At 40.7% G+C, this 24,532-nt stretch overlaps 1 protein-coding gene across 1 annotated transcript in view; it reads left to right on the forward strand.

The window, feature by feature from the left end:
* The window catches only part of Klhl14 (kelch like family member 14), a 109,292-nt gene that overhangs the window by 70,366 nt on the left and 14,394 nt on the right, over positions 1-24,532 (forward strand). The window contains exons 4-5 of the mRNA XM_075969232.1: positions 13,351-13,440; positions 21,531-21,609. Coding sequence (XP_075825347.1) covers positions 13,351-13,440; positions 21,531-21,609 — 169 coding nt within the window. The remainder of the gene's footprint in view (positions 1-13,350; positions 13,441-21,530; positions 21,610-24,532) is intronic.

A 24,532-nucleotide genomic window follows, 5' to 3' on the forward strand; every position in this document is an offset into this window, starting at 1 on the left:
ATTCTCTTTTCTTCTTGTGGAAAAAAAATATCAGTGTTCCCACTTCACACAGCTACTCTCTTAAAGAAAGATGAATTAATTGTCTTTAACAGCATTATATATAATACAGTGCCAGTCAAAACCAGTTTGGGGGACACTTCTAGCAAGACAGAGAGTTTGGTACATACCTTATGAATTAGGGTTTCCATCTATGTTCTAAGACTGGAGAATTGCAAAGTATGTGCTGACTTTCGTGACTATATTCATAAATAAGTATCGTTTAATATGCAATAGATATCTAGTTTTGCCAGTAAAAAGATAGAATGTCAAAACTGTGAACAGGAATTCATCATACTGCCTCGGTACTCCTGGCCTCTGACCTGTATACAGACACAGTCACAAAGGCAGCTCTGTGTCACCTACCACAGCCATGACCAGCACCTGAAGCTCATGTCCCTTGTGTGGAACAAGGCATTGACTCAGTATAACCTTGATCTCCTGGCCCAGCTGCTCCGAACACGTGCACACTATGGCATTACCAAGAGGACTGTGGAATCAATCCTTCTGGAGCCTTGCGGTAAAATTTCTTGAGAATAAAAAATTGCAAAGTCACCAATAGCACACTGAATCAGAATGAAATGCATGTGACGGGTAAACTGGAAGGAATAAAACTGTCCCTACCCGTTTCTGTGATGGCCCCAAGTGTGTCTGCAGGAACACAGTGGCTCTGCATGTCAAGACAGGGTGCAGAGGCCATGACGACGGGCTGTTCCGTAAGAGAATCCGTGTACGGTAGAAGAACTGCTCTCTTCAAAGACAGCACAGGCAAAGGCCGTGCCTTTAATTTGCTCCTTTCTCCAAACACATTCTCCCACCCCTCCATAAATGTTAATATTATAATTGCGTTATTACTCTCACAGTAGAAGACTATGACTACAATATGATAATGTTTTAATGAATTTTACTTTAATCACCATTTTTTTTAGAAGTGACCCAATTAAAATCAAAATCACAGCTGAGCCCGAGCCTGGTAGATGGTAGGAGCACAAGAAATTAATAGTTGTTGGGGCAGTGTCACCTGTCCTCATGATGACTTTTTCTCTGTCACTGTCTGGAATAATCTCTATGACTTGGCTTAAAGTCACTTTCTCTTACTGCCCTTCTCTTTCTTAGCTTGTATTCTCTCTCTCTCTCTCTCTCTCTCTCTCTCTCTCTCTCTCTCTCTCTCTCTCTCTCTCTCTTCAGCTTTGAAGTACATGAATGATGTCCATTAATATCAATTTAGAGTTCAACACAATAATCAATAGTTAATAATGTTTTTGAGTAAGATGAATGAATGAAGGACCAGCTGATACGTTGTGGGTTTCCAAATGAACCACGGGTGCCCACTTCCCAACACTGTGATCATCAGAAGATGTCACCACAAGACCCTGTTGTACGGACTGTCCCCTTCCCTACCTCTTGCCTCAGTAAGAGAATTTAAACAGCCATTTTTGCTATCCCGTTGTTCCGCTATCCATAGCGAAAATACCTATTCTCTTGCTTTTTGTCAAGTGCTTTAGCTCCAAACATTTAAATAGTATGTTGTTACTTAATTCATAGAAACACTTTACTAATTTTACTTAAATAGAGAAAATAAAGCTGCCATTTCTGATTCCTCTGGGAAGATGTGGCCAACAAGCCAGTATTCTGGGATAAACACAGGCGTTCAAGCACTAAGTGTTTCTTCAACATGTCTCTGAAAAATGCAATGAGGAATGCAGAACAAAACAAAAATAAGACTTATCATTGAAAAGGATGTCTGCTTTCCTTCTCAGGGATTTATTTTTACCTCTAAATGTAACAAAACCATAGGGCTGAGGAGTTGGGTCAAAGGTTAAGGGTACTTCCTGCTCTTCCAGAGAACCCAGGTCTGATCCCAGCACTCATGTGGTAGCTAACAACCACCTGTAACTCCAGTTCCAGGGGATCTTATGCCCCCCTCGACCTCTACAAATATGCACATGGTGCAGACATACATGCAGGCAAAACAGTCATATGCAAGAAGTAAAGAAAAACAAATTATTAAGCAAATATATATTTAAGTCCCAATTAGCACAGAAAGCTATATCAAAGTAAAATAGCTGATATTGTAATGATGCAACTAAAATTTGGGAGCATATTAATGTAAGTGTTCTAACTAAAACATAAATAAGACTCCAGAAGCCAGATTTTCTTAAATCACTAACAAAATCCTACTTTAAATTTCTGGGAATGTAGCTCACTGATAGAGTGCTTGCCCCAAATGCATGAGATCCTAAGTTCAGTCCTCAATGGTGACAAAATAAAGTCAGAAGCCCTGTTTTCCTCTTTGAAGTTGCTATAGTATTATCGCTATTAGGACTTCCCCAACATTAGTAATCAGAATAAAATGAGCATATATTAAAAACCTCCAACCTTGGAATAAGTAGGTGCCCTGATAGTTCTTGGAAGAAATCTATGACCAACCCTTGAAGAATTTAAGAACCGTCTTTGCTTAAAAAGGACATTTGTGTTCCTCCTGATGATGCTTACCTTAGAAATCATAGGCTCTGTTCTAAAACATGTCTTTTGCCGTTGTCTGCTCTTTTCTTCCTTCAAGACCTCTGAGATGCATCACCTTTTTACTTGTTTTTAATTATGTGCATGTGTCAGTACGTGTGTGTGTGTACACTTGAGTACAGGTGCCAGTGGAGCCTTAGATCCCTTGGACCTATAGTTACAAGTGGGCGCATGTCACTGTAAGGTTCTGGGGACAAAACTCAGGTCTTTGGGAAGATCAGCAAGCATTCTTAACTGCTGAGCCATCTCTTCAGCAAAGACTTTGTGTAATTTTCAAAAAAGTAAGTCACACAGTTTTTATCACAAACGTTCACTCATTCTTGCCACTGGTATTTATTGATTCATTAATATTCTGAATATTTTGTCAAGTGTATCAGCTAGAGGGTTTCCAGAGGTTTATCCAGTACCATGTCTCATGGTTCTGTGCTAATCATGAAGTTACTAAGATGACACACTCTGGCTCCAAGGAGTCAAGAGGTCCTTTGACAAGCAAAAGATACTCTATCACCATGCAGGAATTGCTACAGTAAAGGCATGCATTTATGACGATAGTCAAAGGATGGGAACCATAAAACAATCCCCAGAGTCAGGAAGATACCCTTAGACATAGCCTTAAACTGCTAAAGAGAGCAAAGCTCTCTTGGTTCTCATGTGCCCCTAAACCTCATGTGCTTTTTTTTAATTTATGCATCTTGAAACCACTTAAATAAAACTCTAATAAGTGATATCTCAGGTCACTATATGAAAAACAAATTGGGCTTTAGAGAGAAGGTGTTGGCAAATGTTGGGCTAATTGGAGAACCTCTCGAGTATTTACCAGATTCAGATCATGTTGATCTTCTAGAAGGCTGGCTTTCCAGACTATCCACAGTAATTAAAGTACTTATAAATATATAAAATTCTTCCACTTAGTCATAGTTTCCAGATGTAGCACAACCTGAACACAACATAATAAAAAGTAGAAGGCTTGGCTGGGGCCGTGATTCAGTCTATAAAGAGCTTTCTGTGCAAACAAGAGTACCTGAGTTCAGAACTACACACCCAGAGAGAGAACAGATGTAGTGGTGTTGGTATACACCTGTAATCCAGATGTGGTGGTATTGGTAAACACCTGTAATCCAGATGTGGTGTTGGTATACACCTGTAACACAGATGTGGTAGCATTGGTATGCACCTGTAATGCAGGTGTGACAGTTTTGGAATACACCTGTAATCCAGATGTGGTGGTGTTGGTATACACCTTTAATTCAGGTGTGGCAGTGTTGGTATGCACCTGTAACCCAGATGTGGTGGTGTTGGTATACACCTGTAATCCAGGTGTGGCGGTGTTGTTATACACCTATAACCCAGATGTGGTGGTGTTGTTATACACCTGTAATCCAGATGTGGTGTTGTTGTTTTACACCTGTAATCCAGATGTTCTTGTGTTGGTATACACCTGTAATCCATGTGTGGTGGTGTTGGTATACACCTGTAATCCAGAGTGGTGGTATTGGTATACACCTGTAATCCTGGTGTTGGAAGACAGAGACTAGAGGATGAAGGGACTTGCCAGGCCTGTCAATCTAGCCAAACATGAGTGCCAGGTTCTAGGAGAGAGCCCTTGCTCTAAAGAACAAAAGGACAATGTTTGAGTACTACACCCAACATCCACCTCTGACCCCCTCCACACACACCACATAAAACATTTTAAAATATATGAATAATTACATATTAATCACTCAACAATATGTATAAAATACCTGCTAAAGTATTACCTGTTTTGCTATACATACATTCTACTTCCTGAAACACTGACCAAGTTGCTGCACCTTTTCAGGAAGGTTGAATAGTATGATGAAACTAACAAGCAAACTTTAAAACATTTGTTTTTCAATTGTGTTTACCATAAAATTGGAGAAATGAGTTTTTTTAGCCCTTGAGGATCTGACGACAAAGATTACTCACTCAGTATTGTGAAGGTGAGGCGTCTTCCTTTCAAGCTGCATTTGTTTTCAGCACCATGTAATTACTATTTGAATTTGCTTCAATGAGTAAATATTTTACAATACATATTTTATCAATACTGTGATTCCAAAATATCATTTATTTTTTCCTGTTTAGATAACTCCCTAGGGAAAATGACACCTTAAAAACAAAAATCATGTATTTATATAGAAAACAAAATGTATCAGGGAATCTAAAGCCAATAGAGGAATGTATAGAATACAAATGGTTTTTAAATGTGTGGCAATATTCTCTTTCTCTGCCTTTATAATGAATGCCAATTTGAATTTTAACTAGATACCAAATGCTCACTATCATTCAACTGGTCATGTAAAGTAGAGTGGATAGTGGCAGGCTTGTCACATGTAAAAGCCACGCATTCTTTGCTTAAAAGTTTCATTTGGAGAATTTATCCCTACATATAGATGCGTGTGTGTGTGTGTGTGTGTGTGTAAGGACCTCAACACAATACCACACACACAATACACAATGCAATAATAGCAGCAAGTATATGTATAGATACACAACATATATATTTGCTGCTAAAACAAATACGCCTACATGTGTATGTAATATATATCACAACTCTTATGGAGTAGCTATGTTGTTTTATTTGGTGTACTAGAGCATTCTCTGAAATTATATAAGAAAGCCAAGAAATATAAAAGCAGTTCCCAAGCCAACATGGTGCCGTAACAGGAGGACAGACAGAAGCACAGCGCCCACAGATTCACTCCTTCCAACGTGGGGTCTCCTGCACTTTTCATGACTTCTTTGACCTTATTCTCTTTCTGAAACATGCACAACAGCATTGTGCTGATGCTCAAACTCAGCCAGGATCAATGACCTTATTTTTAAATTAGAAAACACCATAGTTCTTCCCTTCAAGGTCTTTGTAGTTTGAAGTGAAATAAAAATGCTAGTGAAAGATTGCCATGAGTGTGATTAAAAGATTGTAGTGGGTGTGATTAGAAGATTGTAGTAAGTGTGATCAAAATATTGTAGAGTGCAATTAAAAGATTGTAGTGAGTGTGATTAGAAGATTATAGTGAATGTGATTAGAAGATTACAGTGAGTGCGATCAAAAGATTACAGTGAGTGTGATTAGAAGATTGCAGTGAGTGTGATTAGAAGATTGCAGTGAGTGTGATTAGAAGATTGCAGTGAGTGTGATTAAAATTTCTGTGCTGGGTTTTGACCTTTTGCCCCAGGCCCCTGGAAAGTTATGGTTTCCAGTTGTTCTTGTCCCTCCATCAGTTTTCAGCAATCATCAACATAGATCCCTTCTCCACAACCATGGCCATGTCTCCATCACCATTCAACTGGGCCATGGAAGATTTTCCTCTTCTGTTCTTTCTAATCAGGAATAACCTAAGTGATGCTTTAGAACCTAAATGATGTGTCACCCTTCCTCTGACATTCCTCAAATATCTTTCTATCGTACTTAGAGCAAGATAACTCATTAGGACCCCCATGCCAGTCTCCAGCTGACTGCTGACATCATCCCTTCCCCTAGCTGCTACCTACCCATAGTTCTCTCTGTTTCTCTCACCCATTCATCTCATCCTGTGTCTGAACTTCTGCAAGTCCCTTCTCCTTGCATTTGGGCAGATAGCCTCTTCCCTCTCTTTAAATTAAACTTGAAATATCACTCCTTAAAAAGGCCTTCATCTACCCTGCCCGTCTTGATCGTTTCCATTAGTTAGTGTTCTTTCTCCTTATAAGATAGGGATGATGTGTTCTGAGAGCAGGGGCATTTTGACCTTTACTCTTCGCCACATTATCTGTAGAAAAGCATCTGCATGCAAAGAATATTTAGTAAATGTTTGCTGAAGACATTAATAAATAGCCATCAGTAATGACCAAAATCGGTGATAGAACTCGCACCTGTGTGACGCAGGGAAGACAGGTGTAGTGTTGTCTTCTGGCAGTGTCCTCCAGCATCCTGTGGGCTGCTCTGCATCCACTTCCCAGACCTGGCCTCACATTCCACTGCACTGGTGTCCTACGGCTCTGAAGACATCCCCAGCCAGTGCCCTGAGGTCTCTGCACTGGCTGTTCCTGCTACTGCTGCCTGCATGGTGTCCTCACTCACTGCAGTCTCTTCTCTGCTTGGAGGTCATCCACTTGACCATTCAGAAAAAAGGCCTCTTCCCACCTCTGTCAGAACTCATCACCTTCATAATCCCCTCACCCCAGTCTTCATTTCCTTACCTCCTCTGCCCTTAACTTTTGAGACAAAAAGCAAGTTTTATTGTGTGTGGTGTGTGCTCTGTGAGTGAACAGCTTCTGTTCCTAGGACCCCTAGCAGGCACAGCTCTGCCTGGTGTGTAGTAGACACGCAGCAGATGACAAGTGAATGGACAATACCCTTGAGTACAAAAGGGCAAAATGTTAAAGAGTGAATCTTAGGTTATCGCTTCTGTTTGTTTTAGCCAAAATGCCCCCAGACACAGACCTGTGATTCAGCGACTGGAGACACAGTGGCAAGAAAGAAACAAGTTTAAGGCCAGTTCGGGAAACTTAATGAAACCCTGACTAAAAACAGGCTAGAAAAACAACTAGAAAATGGCTTGGATGTGGTTTGGTGGTAGAATACTTCCCCAGCATGCACCCTGTCCTAGGTTCAATAATAAGTACCCCTAAAATATGTAAATAAATAAGCCTAATATGTGCAATCTTTCTGAAAGGAAAAGGCAAGGACACAGTTCCAGTAATGCCCTCCATGACGGAAAACCAACTGGCTAAGGTTCAGAAACACATAGTTATTTTTTAAATATATAGATGCATATTTAACATATTATATTAAATATAATTTAATATATTTAATTTAGCTATTTAAAATACATGTGCTAATACATACTTTTATTTACCATATATATGTATACACTCAAACATACATATAATAAACAAAATTATATATGCATTAGTACATAACTGATTTTCCAAAAACTTAAAATATGTCATTTTTGACAAGTTTGTAAGTTTATTTATCTGAAGCTAAAAGGAAATCAAGGCCTCCATAACTGTTACATCTAAACAAACAAACCTTCAATTCCCATTTGTGGGCAATTGCATATTCTCGGTGTGGCTCCAAGCAACCTCTCACTGGAGTGTTGTGAGTTCTGAATGGTGACTCTGCTGTCTTCTAGAAGGTGCCTGTATTTCCTGAATCTAGAACATGGGAGGAGACAGATTAATATGCATTTCTAGGATAATAAGGTACTCATAGACAGAAGCAAGAACTCTGAACTCTTGCTATGCTAGAGAGGGTCCCTGTGCCCCTGGTACTCAAGAATCTACATCCAAGGTGGAAACAGGCACAACTTGTTTAAAAACACTCATAACCTACTGTCTGTAGTCACTACCTATCGTCATGGGCAAGTATGTTTTCTCCCTGACTCCATGAAGCAATCTTACTCCGTCTTAGTAGGCAAATGAATTGAATAGCCACTTTTTTGAATGAAGAAATACAGTAGCCGATAAACACATTTTTTAAATGTTCAACCTTTAGCCATTGGGGAAATGCAGGTCAGAATGAAATTGGAATTGTGGCTTGCTCCAGTCAGAGTGGCTGTCATCAAGTAAACAAGGAGCAACAAATGTTAATAAGAGAGCTAGGAGTAAGGGACAAGGCTGCAGAAGGACTAAAGCATATCCCACTGTAAGAATGTGGTTGAGTCCAGCCACTATGAAGTCAGTAGAGAGTCTTCATCACAAAATGTCCAGGAGATCCAACTCCTTACAGACATTCACCCTAAATCATCAAAGGCAGCATGGAATAAAGACTCCTGTACCAGTCGTATTTGTTGAGGCAGTGATGGCCAAGTCATAGAATCTCCTGGGTGCCCAACAGCAGACAACGGATAAAGAAAATGTAGTGTATATACATAGTGGAGTCTCATTCATTCAAACAGAACAAATCCTGTCACCTGTTGGAAAAAAACATAGAACATGGATGACTAAGTTAAGGGTAAGAGGCTAGACTCAAAAACAGCTGCCATGTGTTTCCTTTATGTGGAAGACAGAGAGGGTAGAGAAGAATTGACATTAAAATAAGAAGCGAGTCATTGAAGATGCACATATGGAGCCAGCAGTGGTGGTGCACATCTTTAATCCCAGCACTCAGGAAGCAGAGGCAGGTGGATTTCTGTGAGTTCAAGGCCAGCCTGGTCTATAACAGCTAGTTCCAGGGTAGGTCCCAAAGCTACAGAGAAACCCTGTCTCAAAAAACCAAAAAATAAAAATGAAAAGACATACCTATGGAAAAGGGAAAAGAGGGAAGGTAGAAAAGAAAATACAGGACACAAACATGATCAAAATACACTATATGCATTGATTAACCATCAAAATGGAAGCCTTTACTTTGTACAGTTAGTACGTGCTAATAAAAAAATCTTACTTTAAGAAAACCAGTCTCTTTAACATTTGTATGTATGGAAAAAATTTAAAGGAGCACTTGCATTTTAAATATGTAAGTAATAAGCACATTTAAAGTATGATGCAGTATTAAAATTATATATGAATTTCAGGGACACTATCATTGAACACTCAGGGACTCGGTAATTATTTTCTGGTTGGCTGAACACACCTATTGAAAGTCAGTAGAGTGAAATGCAGAAGAGAGTGGGTCCGGGTCCAGACATTCCCATGTTTGAAGTAGAGTTGTGGTATTCATTAGCTGAGTGTGACCTTCAACAAGTGACGTAACCTCCCAAAGCCTCAGTGTTTCTCTTCGACATAAGGGGGCTGAGCAACGTCTGATCCACACACAACTAAACATATAAAATGGAGCATGCAAATAAATATAAGTAGAGACATTATCTGTTTTACTGTACACTTTGTAGTATCATTAATTGGTCAACACATTTTATTTTTCTCTTTACCTAAATGGGAACAAATGAATAGCAAGAGCTAAACACACATATTTTTAGAGATATAATGCCAGTAAGCACAGAAACATAATTATGTATTCAATTTAACATGGGGCACATGGTCAGTGGTAAATGGTGGCTATTATCACAAAAAGCAACACTTTACACAAGGAGAATCCAATGCCCACTTCTCAACCAACTACAATTTTGTGCACAGCATCCTGAAGCATTTTATTGAAGTGGGTCAGGGAGGGGGTGGAAGACTGTGAGGCTGAGATTTATATGGCTTTAAAATCGTGGGAAAACAATTAACAGGTAGAGAGTTCATTGTAGCAGAGACCCAGCTTGTAGCAACCGCTGACATCTGTTTTATGTGTGATCAGTCATTCTGCAGGGTCAATACTGTGACTAGCTCTCTCCGAGTTTACAAGTTCGTAGCATTATCCCACTGCTTTCTACTTGTTTAATTTAAAATATTAAATATCAGCAAATGTTTTATTCAATTCCTCAAATTTCAGAATAAAACTTCAGGTGCTAGGCATGGGAAAAGCCAAAAAAAAATTGGTATAAACTGCTTTAGACTTAGAGATCCATAGAAGCGCTCCCTCGGGTGACCAGAGGATTTTGTTCTATGATTTTCTGGCTTTCCACCCCATTTTTTCCTTCTAGCACGACTCGTTTGTGTGAGATAAAGCTAAGACTCCTCGCGAAGGGCCTTATAAACATGTGTTCTTCGATTTTAAATCTGATTCGAAAGTGCCTCTCTCCTGCTCCCTGAGAGTAAAGTGACCTTTTTAAATGGAGGGAAGTGGCTTTAGATGACAGGCTTGATAAATGCGGTCGTGTTCACTCAATAAAATAAGGCCCAGTGCATTTGAGGATAAATCAGTGGAATGTGCAGCCCCACCTGTCTGTCTCCATCATTCATTTCCACTGTCACTTTCACAGTGGCTGATGGATCACAGTTGCTGTAAAATTAGACAGCCTTTAATCTCATTTCATCCTGATTAGCTCCTCTGCCCCTTTCCCTCTAACTCACTGACTGACACGCTAAAAACTCAGGGCGGGCTGTGCGCGAACACGGAGGACCCACCTCCTCCGCCACCTGCTCGTGCACACACACAGGTGTCCACACACAGGTAGTCTGGGAAGGAGAAGGGGCGGCCTTGGGGTGACTTAAAAGAGAACGGGTGTGTGCCGGGTACACTGGATCGCTGGCTCTTATTCCTTGTCCTATTTGCTTGTGCTTTCCTTTGGGTTTAAGCAGAAGTCAAAGGAGTTAGAGTTCTTTCGAAATTGAAACATTGATCAAATATTTTATTTGTAATAAACTTGGAAGCATTTAACGTTCAATGATAATCTCAAAGAGTCATTTGGGTCTATTTATAGCCTTCCATTTCACAGCAAGAATTCAGAGAGGGTCATAATTCAAGAATGCGAATACTGAAATGCCCAACCAAGAAATATATTATGCAAGATTATCAAACAAAAATAAAAACGTGGAGAAAAAGAAGAGCATCACAAGCCCATTCCATCAGGACTTTAAAGAACTTCTTTGCCCTGATTTGGGGGAGCTCGGTAGTTAGCATAAAGCAATAGCTTCATTTGTTTGCACAAATTGTAACAATAGAGGTAGTCGAATGAGAAAGAGGCTTAAGAAGAAATCGTGTATTATTTCCTTCACTTAACTTTTGCCTGAATGGAAACAAAAACGCACAGCAGGGGCAAACACAAGTACTGATGCATTTTGAGAGGTTTTGTTTTATTATAAGACTGGCCCATGGTTAAAGAGAAAAAATACCAATTTTTCATTTTTGAAAAAGATTTGGACGCTGGGATAATTAAAATTTTAAAGTAAAGTATATGAGCCATGATGGCTGACCACGGAGTGGGTTAACCCAGCAGCTAGCTTCTATTTCTGCACAATGCCACCTGGAACTAGCTGCATGCAAGGGCAGGTGGTGCTTGTGTGAGTTCACACAGGTCAGGGGACACTATGTCAAGCTAGAGTAGCCAGTCACAGCACATGATGGGGTAATCCAGGCCCCTTTCTGGTATGATGCAAAAGGTATCTTCATTCAAAGTGCGGCGGTTTTATTTATTTGACTTTTAAGGCATAGCTTCAAAACATAAGCAAACTTAGCTGTTCAGTGAACCTAATAGACCTACACCAAAGAATTCAAGATCTATCAGTAGATAGCATTCTCCAAAGATTAAAGTGAGGACTGGGAGGTCTAAGGGCATCCTTAAGATGCCAAAGTCCCCGATGTAATTCTGAGATTCCACAAGCCACTTTAGAACCCCTTTCTTTAACCCCTAGATCAGGTATATACATATGAATACTTTTTGTCTTGTGTCTGCGACTTCAGAGGAAATGCTTATTCACAGTAAATATTAATTAACTAATAAATCAGAATTCCTACACCCTCTTTGTAGTTTAGTAAGAAGCTTAAAAGATGAACTTATAGAACTTTCCCCCAAGTTCTCATCCGAAAGTCATGCCTGGTTCTTACTGTGTTTTTATTTATGTACATTAGCCAGTATAAGTCAATCTCTGAGAGAGCCAGGAGACAATTAAAGTAAAATGATATGCGGGATGTGTGCATAACCCTCAAAATAAGTCAGGTATAAGATAGGTTCTTGTTTTCCCACAGGTATACAATAAGCTCGCTCTCTCCCTCCCTCCCTCTCTCCCTCCCTCCCTTCCTTCCTCCCTCCCTCCCTCCCTCTCTTTTTCCCCTCCCTCCCTCTCTCCCTCTCTCCCCTTCTCTCTCTCTCTCTCTCTCTCTCTCTCTCTGTCTCTCTCTCTGTCTCTCTCTCTGTCTCCCCCCCCCCCCCCCCCCCCCCCCCGCACATTGGCAAAGGAGCTCAGAGTAAGAATTGGCCGGGATTCATATTGATTTCCCACTGCACTGGTTTCTTAAGTGCTCTGTTGATCCGTGTCAAGCAATAAGTTCCCTGCCTGAACAGGCACTTCACCTCCCCATTTGTCCTCACCTAGATTTAAGGTGCCCATATGATGAGCTGAACAAGGACATCATTTTTCCTACTGGTGTCACTGGGCCCAAACCACTGCGTGTCATATGATAGCTCATGCCGCAAACGTCTACAATCACCCTGTGATATTATCCCAGCAGAGACCAGCGCTGCCCCACCAAAGGTGACAGCAGCAGCCTGCTCTATACCTCGTGACTTTCCAAGGAGATGCAAACAACAGAGAAACCTGGCTTTAGTGGGTTTGGGAATGAGAGCCCGCTTCACGGCCTCTGCAGCCGGGTGCAGACAAAGAGTGAAGGAGAATGGATAGATATGATACTCCTGACAGTTTTCCTCTTTGTTCCACAGGAGCTCTGATGCAGATAGATGGAAAATGTGTGAGTGTGTGCTAATGACATTGTACAGGAAATTAAGCATATACATTTGGAAGAGGCATTAAATCAGCAGGACCTTAATTTAAAAACTTAAAACTGTATGGAAATTCAGCCTGCTCAACGCTGTGGAGTAGAAAGTCACACAGCACCCTGGTCTGTTTGTGGAAAGATTGCCAGCAAATGGTTCTACATTATTCAGAGTTACTTCTCTCAGGAAGTAGCTGCCAGCCCTGACCATTTGGGAGTGTCAGTCATTGCCATAGAAACCTATCCTCCCCCACCCCCACCATTGGGTAGATGAGGAGAGCTCCAGGACAGAAAGCAGCATGCAGGCTGCTCTTGACTAATTTGTAGAATAACACGATGCAAAATTAATCAAAAGAGGTTGGGCTTGAAACTGCCGGGAACACACTACTGAGCCAGGGTGTGTGACTCGTAGGAGCTGTGGGTAGCCATGTGGTTGCCTGTTGACGGAGTCTCATGTTTTATACACGTTGGTATACATAGCTGGTAAGTTGAGGTACTGGAAAGTTTTACATGTCCTTTTTTCTTGATTCCAGTTATGCCTTACAACAGTGCCCACCACTGCGTTGTAGAGGTAGAAAACTTCCTGTTCGTGTTGGGTGGAGAGGACCAGTGGAATCCAAATGGTAACTATTGAACAGTTTTAATTGTAGCTGCTTTGTTCAACTGGGCTTTGGGTTACTACAACAAAATATCTGAGGCCACTAACTTTAAAGAGAAAAGGTTCATTGAGGTCATGGTTTGGGAGGTACTGTGGGCTTCAGTTCTGATGGGAGCAGTGGATGGTGGCCCTGTATCACAGAGTGAGCAAAGAATCGTTATAACATCAATGGTGGCAGAGAAAGAGAGAGGATAAGCAGGGTCTCACAATACCTAAAGACATGGCTCCAATGAACTTAGGACCTCCCATACAGTCTACCTCCTAAACTTCCCACCTGTGAATACCGTCATCTTATGAAACAAAGCTTTTCCATGCAGATGAGCTTTGGGTCAACCGCTCCAAGAGACCACAGCAATGCTGAACAAGTACACACTGTAAAGGGATGCTGTCCAGTTCTTTTATACTTAGTGTTGAAAATATGTTTCTGTGCAACACAGGCAAATGAAAAGTCATGGGGTTGGCTGATGGAGGGCGGGAGGATACTCAAGGAGCTAGTTGAGGACATATGTAACAGAGCATTCAAGTGCCAGTTCTCAGGGGACTTAGCTTCACAGTGATACCCAGCCCTTGTCCTTATCCATCCCCGGGGAAATGCCACCAGCAGAAGCAAGGACTCCCAGGGGAAGGTTGAGTTAGTTGCAGCTGTTCAGATCTTCACCCATTACTCTCCTCCCACTCTGTCTATATGAGAACAAGGTTGCGATAAGCATTCTCTCCCTCATACAGCATGGAACCCTGCTTCAAGTTCTTTTGCAGTAAGTAGGACCAAAAACTTAGTGCACCTACTGTCTTCTTGGCAGTTTTTATAAGTGTGTCTTCCATAGGATACCTGCCATCTTTCCTATAACTGTGATGCCTTCCTAAATGAAAGAAATCCTTTTGGTACACATCCCAAATCGAATATGAAAACACTGTGTCTTGCAGAATATGCAAAATGATTGTGATTTGTTTTAGAAAGCTTGCAAGTGAGGGAAGAGCCACAGTTGTAGCCTTCTGTGTTACAGTGATAATTATAACTAAGACGCCATAAACCAGCTTGCAGGTACACATTTTTACTTTAAAACCTCACACTGAAATTAAATATACTGTGTCTATTTTACTGTGAATGCTCTCTTTCAGCATCTGCACCAAGGCAAATTGTGTAAAAATCATAACATCTGCTCCCTCTAGAAAATCATAAAAGAAAATAAGTCAGACTGCCCCCTATTAAAAAAGAGGGAGACCACTCAGTCAGTTAAGTGTTGGTCATGTAAGCACGAGAACCTGATTCAATCCCCAGAAACTAGATTTAAAAAGAAAGAGAGAAGGAGAGAAAGGAAGGAAGGAAGGAAGGAAGGAAGAAAAAAGAAAGAAAGAAAGAAAGAAAGAAAGAAAGAAAGAAAGAAAGAAAGAAAGAAAGAAATGTAGCAATGCTGTAATCCCAGCACCAGAGATAAAGAGACAGGGGATTCCTAGGGGTCCCTGGCTAGCCTACCTAGCCTGCCTGGTAAGGTTAAGGTGGACAGTACCAGAGGAATAACAGTTGAGGTTGTCATTTCATATCCACATACAAGTGCACACACATGCAACCCCCCCCACACACACACACACATACAAGATCCCTTACGCAAAGAAGATGCTTTCAGGCTCTATATCTTTGTTGTATTGGAAGTGTATAGAGTGCACAAGTAATCACATCGCAAGCCACTGGATTTATATCACCAAAGAATCTGTTCTTGAGAGGCTCAGATTAAAGCTACAACCCAAGACCCACAAGACTACTTAGCCAGGAAAGCTCTTGGCCAAGCCTGATAATCTGAGTTCAATCCCTAGGACCAACAGGTAGAAGGAGAGAACTGATTCCCACAGGTTGTCCTGACTTCTGTAAGTGTACCATGGCATGCACACAACACCCCTAACACACATACACAATTAATTAATCAATCATTTAAATGTTTTTTAAAAATTTAAAACATGAAAAGAAAAATTTAAGAAGTCCTATTTCCGACCACAATGTACTTTCTGGACACTCTTCTACAGGTCTCTGTTAAAATTACCAATCTTCCCCACCACAGCTTGGCTTTCAAAAGCAAAACGAAAAGAAAACTTATGAGTCTACACGTATGAGTCTTCCCTTAAAAAAAAAAACTGCCTCACTATGCAGCCTAGGCTATCCTCAAACTCATGAATGCCCTGCCTCAATTTCCCAAGTGCTGGAATTACAGGCATGAGCTATGATACCTGCCTTTTTTTTTTTAATTTTATCTTCAGTGTTGGGGCTTAAACCCAGGGCTTTGTTGATGCAGTGAAAATACTTTGTCACAGTGCTAGCATAGCCAGTCCAAGTGTTACCCTCCTACAAAACTGATGAAACTAGCTCCTGGGAGGTGCTCGGCATGATGGCTTGGTTGCTCAAGTGTTTGCTGTACAAGCCTGAGGACTCGAGTTTGACCCTGAGGACTCATATGAAAGGCGAGGCCTGGTGGTGTATGTTTTAATTCTAGTGCCGGGGTTGGATTGGAGAGGGGTGGTCTCTGGGGCTCACCAACCAACAAGCCCAGCCTGTTCAAGGCCAGACTAGTAAATAAACCTGTCAGAAAAAAGGGGAAGGGCATTGGGGAAGCAATACCTAAGCTTGACCTCTGGCTTCTGCACACATTTACACACATGCACATGTGTGTGTGCAACACGTGTGTGTGTGTACACACACACATACACACCACATCTGCTCCAGAAGCATAGGCCAGAAAACATAACTTCTTATCTTGCTTTTCAACTTAGAATCAAAAATATCTCCGAGAGAACTAGGCTGAAAGTTGGGGAAAATTTAGAGGATATTCCTATCAATAGTCAAGAGGATCAAGATTTTGTCTTTGAATTAACTGAGAAACCCATACTACACCATTGGAATATGCTGATTTCACTCTACCTACCCCTGAAACAAATGGCAGCCAGGATTAAAATTCTGCATGAACACACTCTGGCAGAAAGACTCATTAATTCACAATCACACTTTGAGCTGGAGCCGCTCACTGGAACCTCAGAGCACAACATAGGAGACTCACATGGCACATAGGAGACACCCCATGTCAGCCCAGAGTGCCAGGGCATGGGGGGGGGCGTGATCAGCATCACTGATCATGCCAATCAATGTCCCTTCTCCGACTTAGCTGCTAGGAAGCTCAGAAGGAAGTTTTAGAAGAGCTTATATATGTTGCATGTTAATTTCGGTGTTAACCCAGTTACAGACCTGGCATCTCTTGCTATCCATAAAATTCCTTTTTAAAATCTTAGAAACTTCCAAATGGAAATTTGGCTTCATTAAACAGAAGGGAACTGGATATACCAGTGGCAAGTAAGCTAGCCTTTGGTTCCCCTTGTCAACTAGGAATGTATTACAACTAAAAAGCACTCTAACAAGTCATTGGCTGGCGCCTTCCCCAGGTGGAAGGTAAGAGCAGCAGGCAAGGCAGCCTATTCAGTGAGAGCTGTACCTGTGGCCATGATCAGCCAACATTACAACTAAGACGTGGCTGCATCTTTTTCTAAGGGACCTGAGCTATTTGCTTTAACTGTTTACCACAGTTCCATAAATACTTTGCACGTACCTACACATTCTTCCCATCTGCCCAACCACAGTAGACTCTGCTAGAATTAGCAGTGATAGTTGATAAGCACTCAGTATTTCAGTCAGAAAAAAAAATGCTGAAATTTCAATGAATCCTCAAAAGCACCTGTGAGTCAGAATCTATGGTAGCCTGAGTTTTTCTATGTACAGAGAGAGCCTGAAGAGTATCCTTGTAGGGAAACACCGCCCATGACAGGAAAGGAACTGATTCCATGATAGGTTTGTCTGAGTAAGTATTTCTCATCCATATGGTCAACTGTGGTTTAAAAAAACAAAAAACAAAAAAAAAACCTGTGACTCGCCCTTAGTCTCACCAAGAACTGCAACAGTGGGAAGAGCCTCCCACTTGCTCACCAAAGGTTCCAGTCATTTCACATCCGAAAACACTGAGAGGACTTGAACCTCTCAGAAATGTGCGATTTTCAGATCACCATGCCTGTGCAACTAAAACTAATTCAGAGAATAAATGCCTGGTGTTAATGTAAAATATTTTCATGTAATAACTATATGAGAGAACAATTAAATATATGGCTTAAATGTTATATGCATATATATCTGTCTAAACATGAGAACTCAAGTTCAATGTCTATTCATATGAAAATGGTTCATGAGAGGTGTATCTTGAAAAAATACAAAATTTTGAGTTCCAGATCATGCTCATATAACATAAGGATGTTCTTCATTGAGCAGAAATACACAATTCTATATATTGGTGGTCTTGATTTCAAGACCAAAAATGGAGGTCAGAAAACATAAATTGCTGGACCAGCTAGCAGTGTACACACAAAGTCTTCTACTAAACTGCTTTGGAAATGTTACTTCCTATCAGCTTGCTTCACATCCTAGCAATAGGGATGTATTTAATATGCATATGTGCTATTGGAATATAGATAGATAGGTAGATAGATAGATAGATAGATAGATAGATAGATAGATAGATAGATAGATAGATAGATACTTGATCTACATTTACCACTTTTAACTCCCCAAACAACTCAGAGGGGATTTTCCTCCCCAATTCTGTTCCTCTGTACCATTGACTAAAAACTGTCCCATTTCCTCACTTATTAATAATCATTACTGGTGTCTGGTGATGGGGCATCTTCACAAGATGAGAAGCGAAGGGAGAGTCAGAAAGAAAATGAAGACCTCCATGTGGTAGGGCAAGCCTGTAATCCCAACACTAAAAGAGAGGGGGGAAAAGGATACAGGGTTTGAGGCCAGTCTAGACTACTCCTGAGACCCTTTTGGAATGGAAGATGAAGGGAAAGAAGGGAGGGGAGAGAAAGGAAAGAAAATGGAAATGAGAGAGAAAAGAAAAGAGAGAAGAAAGACTGGAGAAGACGGGAAGAAAGGGGTGGGGACGAAAAAGGAAAAGGACGGAAAATGGAAGGGGAAATGGTAGGGAGAGGCAGAGAAGACAGGAGAGAGGAAGAGAGGAGAGGAGACAGGGACGAGTAATTATAGGAAAGGATGGAAGAGGGGAGGGAGAAGATGGATAGAGGATGGAGAAGAGGGAAGGAGAGTTAAAATAAAATTCCTCATGTGTAGCCACCCCTCAAGTCCTGAGAAGACGCTCAACTGTAAGCCCCATGAAAGTAAACAGCAAGCCCACTTTTTCAGTTTTGTGGAGGCTCATTATCTCATCTGCCAACCTCAAAACTCTACCCTGCTTATCTTCCCTGTCCTCCACCTGTACCTCTCTCATGCCACCATCCCTGCCTCTGGAGGTGCTCTCTAAAGTCATACCCTTTCAAACAAGACTGTCCTGAGCCTTCCCTGGGAGTCAAGTTCACTTCCATTCTTCCAGAAATGAAGGTTTCTGGATTGTGCCACTGCTGCCCAGCACACAAAGCCACTTCTCTGACCCATTAGCAGACATGGCTGACCCTTTGTTCCAACCAGAAATTCTGAACCAAACTTCATACAGAAACAGTCTTACCCATGGTAGGTAGGTTCTGACTCCTGTGGGCGTTTCTAGTCTTTAAATGCAGTTTGGAATTAACCTTGAAACTGGAGTACCAAAAATAATACATTTATCTTCATGAAAATTATGACAAATTTACCCTCCCCCAAAAAATATCACTCAAAATTCAGCTCTGGATAGGTTTTACTTGAGTTGGAGCCTCCCTATTTGCAATATCTGGGTCATCCTTACCGTCTTTATCTTTCTGTGGGTCACCAGCTAAAGTTCAGTTATCGTCAGTTGTCCTGAACTACCAACACTTCCGCATGGGAATGAACTCCTGATCACATCCATGCAACCTCTAAAATCCTTTGAGTGGTTTTATGAGTTTCTTGTCTGCCCAAAACCAGGGCATCTTTTGAAAAGACCACTTTCCCAGCCAGTTACCCTTTCTAGAAAGGACCTGGCTTCTCCCTTCCACACATTACTAGCCCATTCAGTGATGAACTTATTACTAGATTAATCCATTGAGTTCATTAGCACCCTTGAGATTCAATCTTCTCCCAGCAACACTGCCCACTGGAAGCAGGAACCAAGCCTTCAACACATGAACACCTGAGGATAAGTCAGATTCTCACTGTGATGCTACATAACCTGTTTTCTTCTTGATGCTCTTTCTATTCAAATCTAAGGTTTGTTTCTTGGTCCTGCTTGCCAGCTCAAGAACTTTACATGATTTTTTGAGCTTAAAACATTAAAAATTACCTCCGAAACACCCCCTTTTTGTTTTGTTTCAAGATAGGGTATCTCTGTGTATCCCTGGCTGTCCTGGAACTCTCTCTGTAGACTAGGATGACGTTAAACTTAGTGATCCCCCTGCCTTTGCCTCCTGAGTTCTAGGATTAAAGGCATGCACCCCACCACCTGGCAGCCAAAACACTCCCTTGATGCCATGTCTTCTAGTTTAGTCTTCCATTGTCTTCAGAAGTCCTAGGAATCACTATGCACCTCTTACCTCTGTGTCCCTATATATGAGTCTCTCCTGAGTTGTTCCTATTGACTTTCCCCAGCACCAGTTCACAGAAACAACACTTGTCAAGGCCATGCACTCACTGTCTCAGCTACTTCCTTCCTTCTTTCACAAACACTAATTGGCTTTCAAAATACCATGCTTTCTTTTGTTGTTTTATTGTTTTTCCGACCCCAGAAGTCACTTTTAAGACTCCTTACCTTCCAATTCCATCCTCTTTTCTTAAATAGTTCCATCTAGTCCTGTACATTTAAATAGTAACTCTGAGCTAATGGCTCCCAAGATTTGCAGTGGTAGCATTATCCAGTAGCTAGACTAGCAGTTTCTTTGTTTTGATATCCTATAGGCTTCTCTGGGTTAAGTACAAAGATGACTTCATAACATCTGGCCTTAGTTTATAGTTAATCCCTGCTAAGTCTTTGTCAGTCCAACAAATCGTGTGACATAACCAGCTAGTCCCTCAGGCTAAACTCAGACGGCCATCCTTAGTGACACACTCTCTCTTGCACAAAAGGAGATGGTATTTGACCAAGTCCGTAAAATAGATTTCAAACTTGACCATACTCAATCATGTGTGCACATACATGTGTATGCTCTGCTTATTTCTGGGGCACCCAGTGCCTAGTTACAAGCCATGTGCAAAGGCAATGTTTAGAGTCAAGGCCTCAGGTGTGAGTCGGTTACCACCTCTAGTATTACATGAAAAGCACAATATACTCTTTCACTTCCATTTCTTGCTTTGATGTCAATATGTATGCAAAATAAGATCCATTTTAATACCTTCGAAGCGCTAATGTGCTTTTTAAGCTCAACAGAGGGGATAAGCTGGCTAAGCAGCTCAGAAGACTCTGGCTTGCTCCAGTTCCAGCAAATGCACTTGTGTTTACGTCACAGCAATGGTGCATCTCCCAACTGCACACACAGAGCTTCTGTGATAAGCGTGACACATGACTGATTGTCATGACGGATGTTATTTCCATGAGGGGACAAAAGTCTCTACTATATTAGGGTTCCTGGGTCAGTAAAAATAACTGCTAATAATGGAGAATTAGGCATGCATTTTTCTTTATTTTCTCTTGTTTGCTGTTATTACTTTTCTAGAAAATAAGTTTTTAATAATTTTAGGAAGAAAATTTATTTAAAAAAAACTATCCAGAAATATCATACAAGGAATTCTCTAAATAAAGAAATTTTAGGCAATAGCTTCTTGTTTTTAAAACACAAAAATATCAAGATATAGGAAAAATTATACTAATATGCTGATTAAAAAGAGTACTTTATGAAGCACTTGGTTTTGCTATGGTTGATTGTGTTGAGTCTTTCCACAACAATAAGAGAATGGGGAAAGGAAACGCATTTGAGGAAGTTCCTTCCTGACTCTTACGCTGTGCTACAGAGTCCCTTGACTTAATTCACACTTCTTAAATCTGACAACAGAGGTTTTAAACATGGGTAAGTGTACAAACCAAGAAAGGGGTCTAGGTTTTAAATGTTTCAAATGTATTTTTACAGGAAAACATAGCACAAATTTTGTCAGCCGCTATGATCCCCGATTTAATAGTTGGATCCAACTTCCACCCATGCAAGAAAGGTAAGTGCTCATTTCTTTTGTTGGAGACTTGTGGGAATGCTGTACAGAAGCGTGGCTAAGGACCACTGGACAGAGGCCATGAAAGACACAAGGCAAAGTACTAACCTTGGTTCCCAAGTTGCATTGCTATCTTTACCAATGCAAAAAAAAAAAAAAGAATAAGTCATGTTTCTGTCTTAACATAGAAAGAAAAATTATGCAGCCTAACTTCTTGGACCTTAGTGATCACGTTTTGGAAAAGACTGCCTAACCACCGGTTATATGGTTATTATCAATAGTAATATATGTGAGTTCTCAAAACACAGAATGCTACCCTCACAATGGTCTGCATGTCAACACAAAAGCTTTTATATTAAATATTGAAGTATTCAATATTAGCTTTAATATATAACTTCAAAACTGGAAATTTAACATTTAAATATATATGTAAGTTTAATATTGCAAGAATTCAAGTCATTTATATGTGCTTCTTTAAGAACAGGTCATTTATTAGCTTTAAAAAAGAGTCCTAGCCAGCCATGGAAGATGAAGGCGAGAAGATCAGGAAGCTCAAGGCCTGTCTGAGTTACATGAGACCCTGTCCCCCAAAACAAAACAAAAAATTGCCATCCCATCTTTTTTATGCATAGTCTGTTTGCCTGAGTCTCTTAGCTACCAAAGGGCAGAATGGATAAATATTTTCTTTCTTCTAGCTGTATTCAGTCATAACGCCATGTCTTTGTACACATATGATAATGTATGTGTTATGTAAGATTTTGAGCACTTGACTCTTTTGATATCTTTTTAAGTAAATTGTCCAATAAGATAATGTCAATAAACTACAGCTTACTTCCTTCTCATCATCAAGAATTAGAGAAGAAGCCATCGGCTGTGTTTTTCTTCCTTGTTCAGAAAATGAACTCCCTCCACATCTGTTTTATCATTCAAGCAAATTGCAGTGAGATCAAATTAGAGCCTTAGCACAAATGTCATATTAAAAGAAATCTTCATGAAATAGCATATATTCTAAAATGGGATTTCTACAGCAAGGCAGTATAAATCTATTTTAAATGTAGTAAGAAGATCAATATCTTCTCACCCCACATACATGAATTAAAACTCTCTTAGATGGGCACAGAAGCGCATGTTTACAATCCCAGCACTCAGAAGCCGGATGCAGGAGGATCACAACTTGGAGGCCAGCCTGGACTGCCCTGTGAGACCCTGTCTCAAGTGAGGAAATACTCCTCTAAAATAATAAGATAAAAATGAGACTCTTTGAGAAGACTTCACATTATAAATTTAAAATATCTAGACAGTATGTCAAACACCATGGGCTCATTTAAGAAAATCTCTCACTCTCTCCACTGTGCCTCAAGAAACATCACCAAGTCAGTCCACATCCTCACAAACTTCCTGAGCCACAGGCCTCCTGCTGTCTTTCTCCAGAACATTCCATCCCTTTCTTTTGGGGGTGAGTTTCTAGTGACTGTTACTGAAACTGTCTTACTTTGCCCTTAAAAAAAAACATTTTCTAGAAAGTTTTATTTACACAAGAATTGTCAACACATGTTTGAGATGTCATTCTCTCATCACCACCATCCCCTTTACTGGGGGCTATACACCATGATAATTAACCTTCATGCCTTCAGCTTGGGAAGCATAGCTCACGTCGCGGTCAATTATCTCACTATAGAGCCCCTAAGGATGGAAAGTATTGCTACAAAACCTAATTAGTAATTTTTTTTTAGAATGTGTATTGTTTACTTGATAGTCTATAATGACTTCCTCTGAGGCAGGGTGGCCTATCATGGCAAGGTCCTACTTAGATAATTTTTAGCAGCTCATTGACCTGACAAAAAGACCTGCCATGGTCTGTCGCCGCCTGGCAGCCACCGTTGACAGGATGGACTGTTTAGCGTTTCTCACGAAGTCATTATGGTATATCATGTCAGGTCCTCAGTAAAAGAAGTTTTCTTTCTTTTTTTTTTCTTTCTTCCTTTTTTATTTTAAGATGTAGAACAATCAACCCAATACAGCAAATAACTCCCTTCCGAGCTGAGTGGGAAAAAGCAGACCTCACCCAGCGGCCTTCTAGCACCGTTTCTACTGCAGGCAGCGAGCCTTCACCCAAATGAGAGCACCTTCTTTCAGTGCCAGACTTCCATTCAGAACAATGGGCACTGGTGCTCTAAGTGATGGTTAAACATAGGAGGAAGAAACCCAAGATAGATGAGAAACTCAAGACCAGAGATACTTATTGAAACATTTAAGTTAATTTTACAGGACATAGATCATGAATCAAGCCAGCAGTTCCTCGTCTACCTGTTCCTATTATTTCTCTGCCAGACTGCTGAGACATTCTTATATGCGGAGAAGTTACCAGATTGATTGAGAATAAGAGAAATATGTTGTGAGTCATCTCAGGGGTTAATCACCCTTACAGATCTGGGAACAGATTCCTAGGTTCTTTTACCTAATCAGATCTTCCAGCGAGGTCTACTAAAGCTGCTGAGTGCCCTTTCTGTTCAGCAGGGAGTTGGACATACAACCTCTAGGCTTACTCAACCATGGGTGAGCTCATAAATTCCATGCTTTCCAGCTATGAATTTGCAAGCAAAAGATTGAATGGAAATACAATTTTAAATGTACACAGCGGAAGTCAATGGCTGAAGGGCATGGTTGATTGATAAATAACCAGACCAGCTCAATACAAAAGATTTAGTTTTTAATAATTGAGGAAAAAGGGAAAACTTACACAACCAAAGATCCCAGGAACACCAGGAGCACAGGGAACCAAAGAGAGGAAGCAACAAGCACACCTGGGTATTTTATCTGTTTTCTGTGGCCCCAGGGGGACACACCCTAAACAGAAGGTGATTGGCTGAAGTCCCCCATCAAATGACTGCTTTCCTCCCAGAATCCTCTAATAGCCACTAGTTCA

Source organism: Microtus pennsylvanicus, chromosome 4 (genome assembly GCF_037038515.1).
Source record: "Microtus pennsylvanicus isolate mMicPen1 chromosome 4, mMicPen1.hap1, whole genome shotgun sequence".
NCBI lineage: Eukaryota > Metazoa > Chordata > Mammalia > Rodentia > Cricetidae > Microtus > Microtus pennsylvanicus.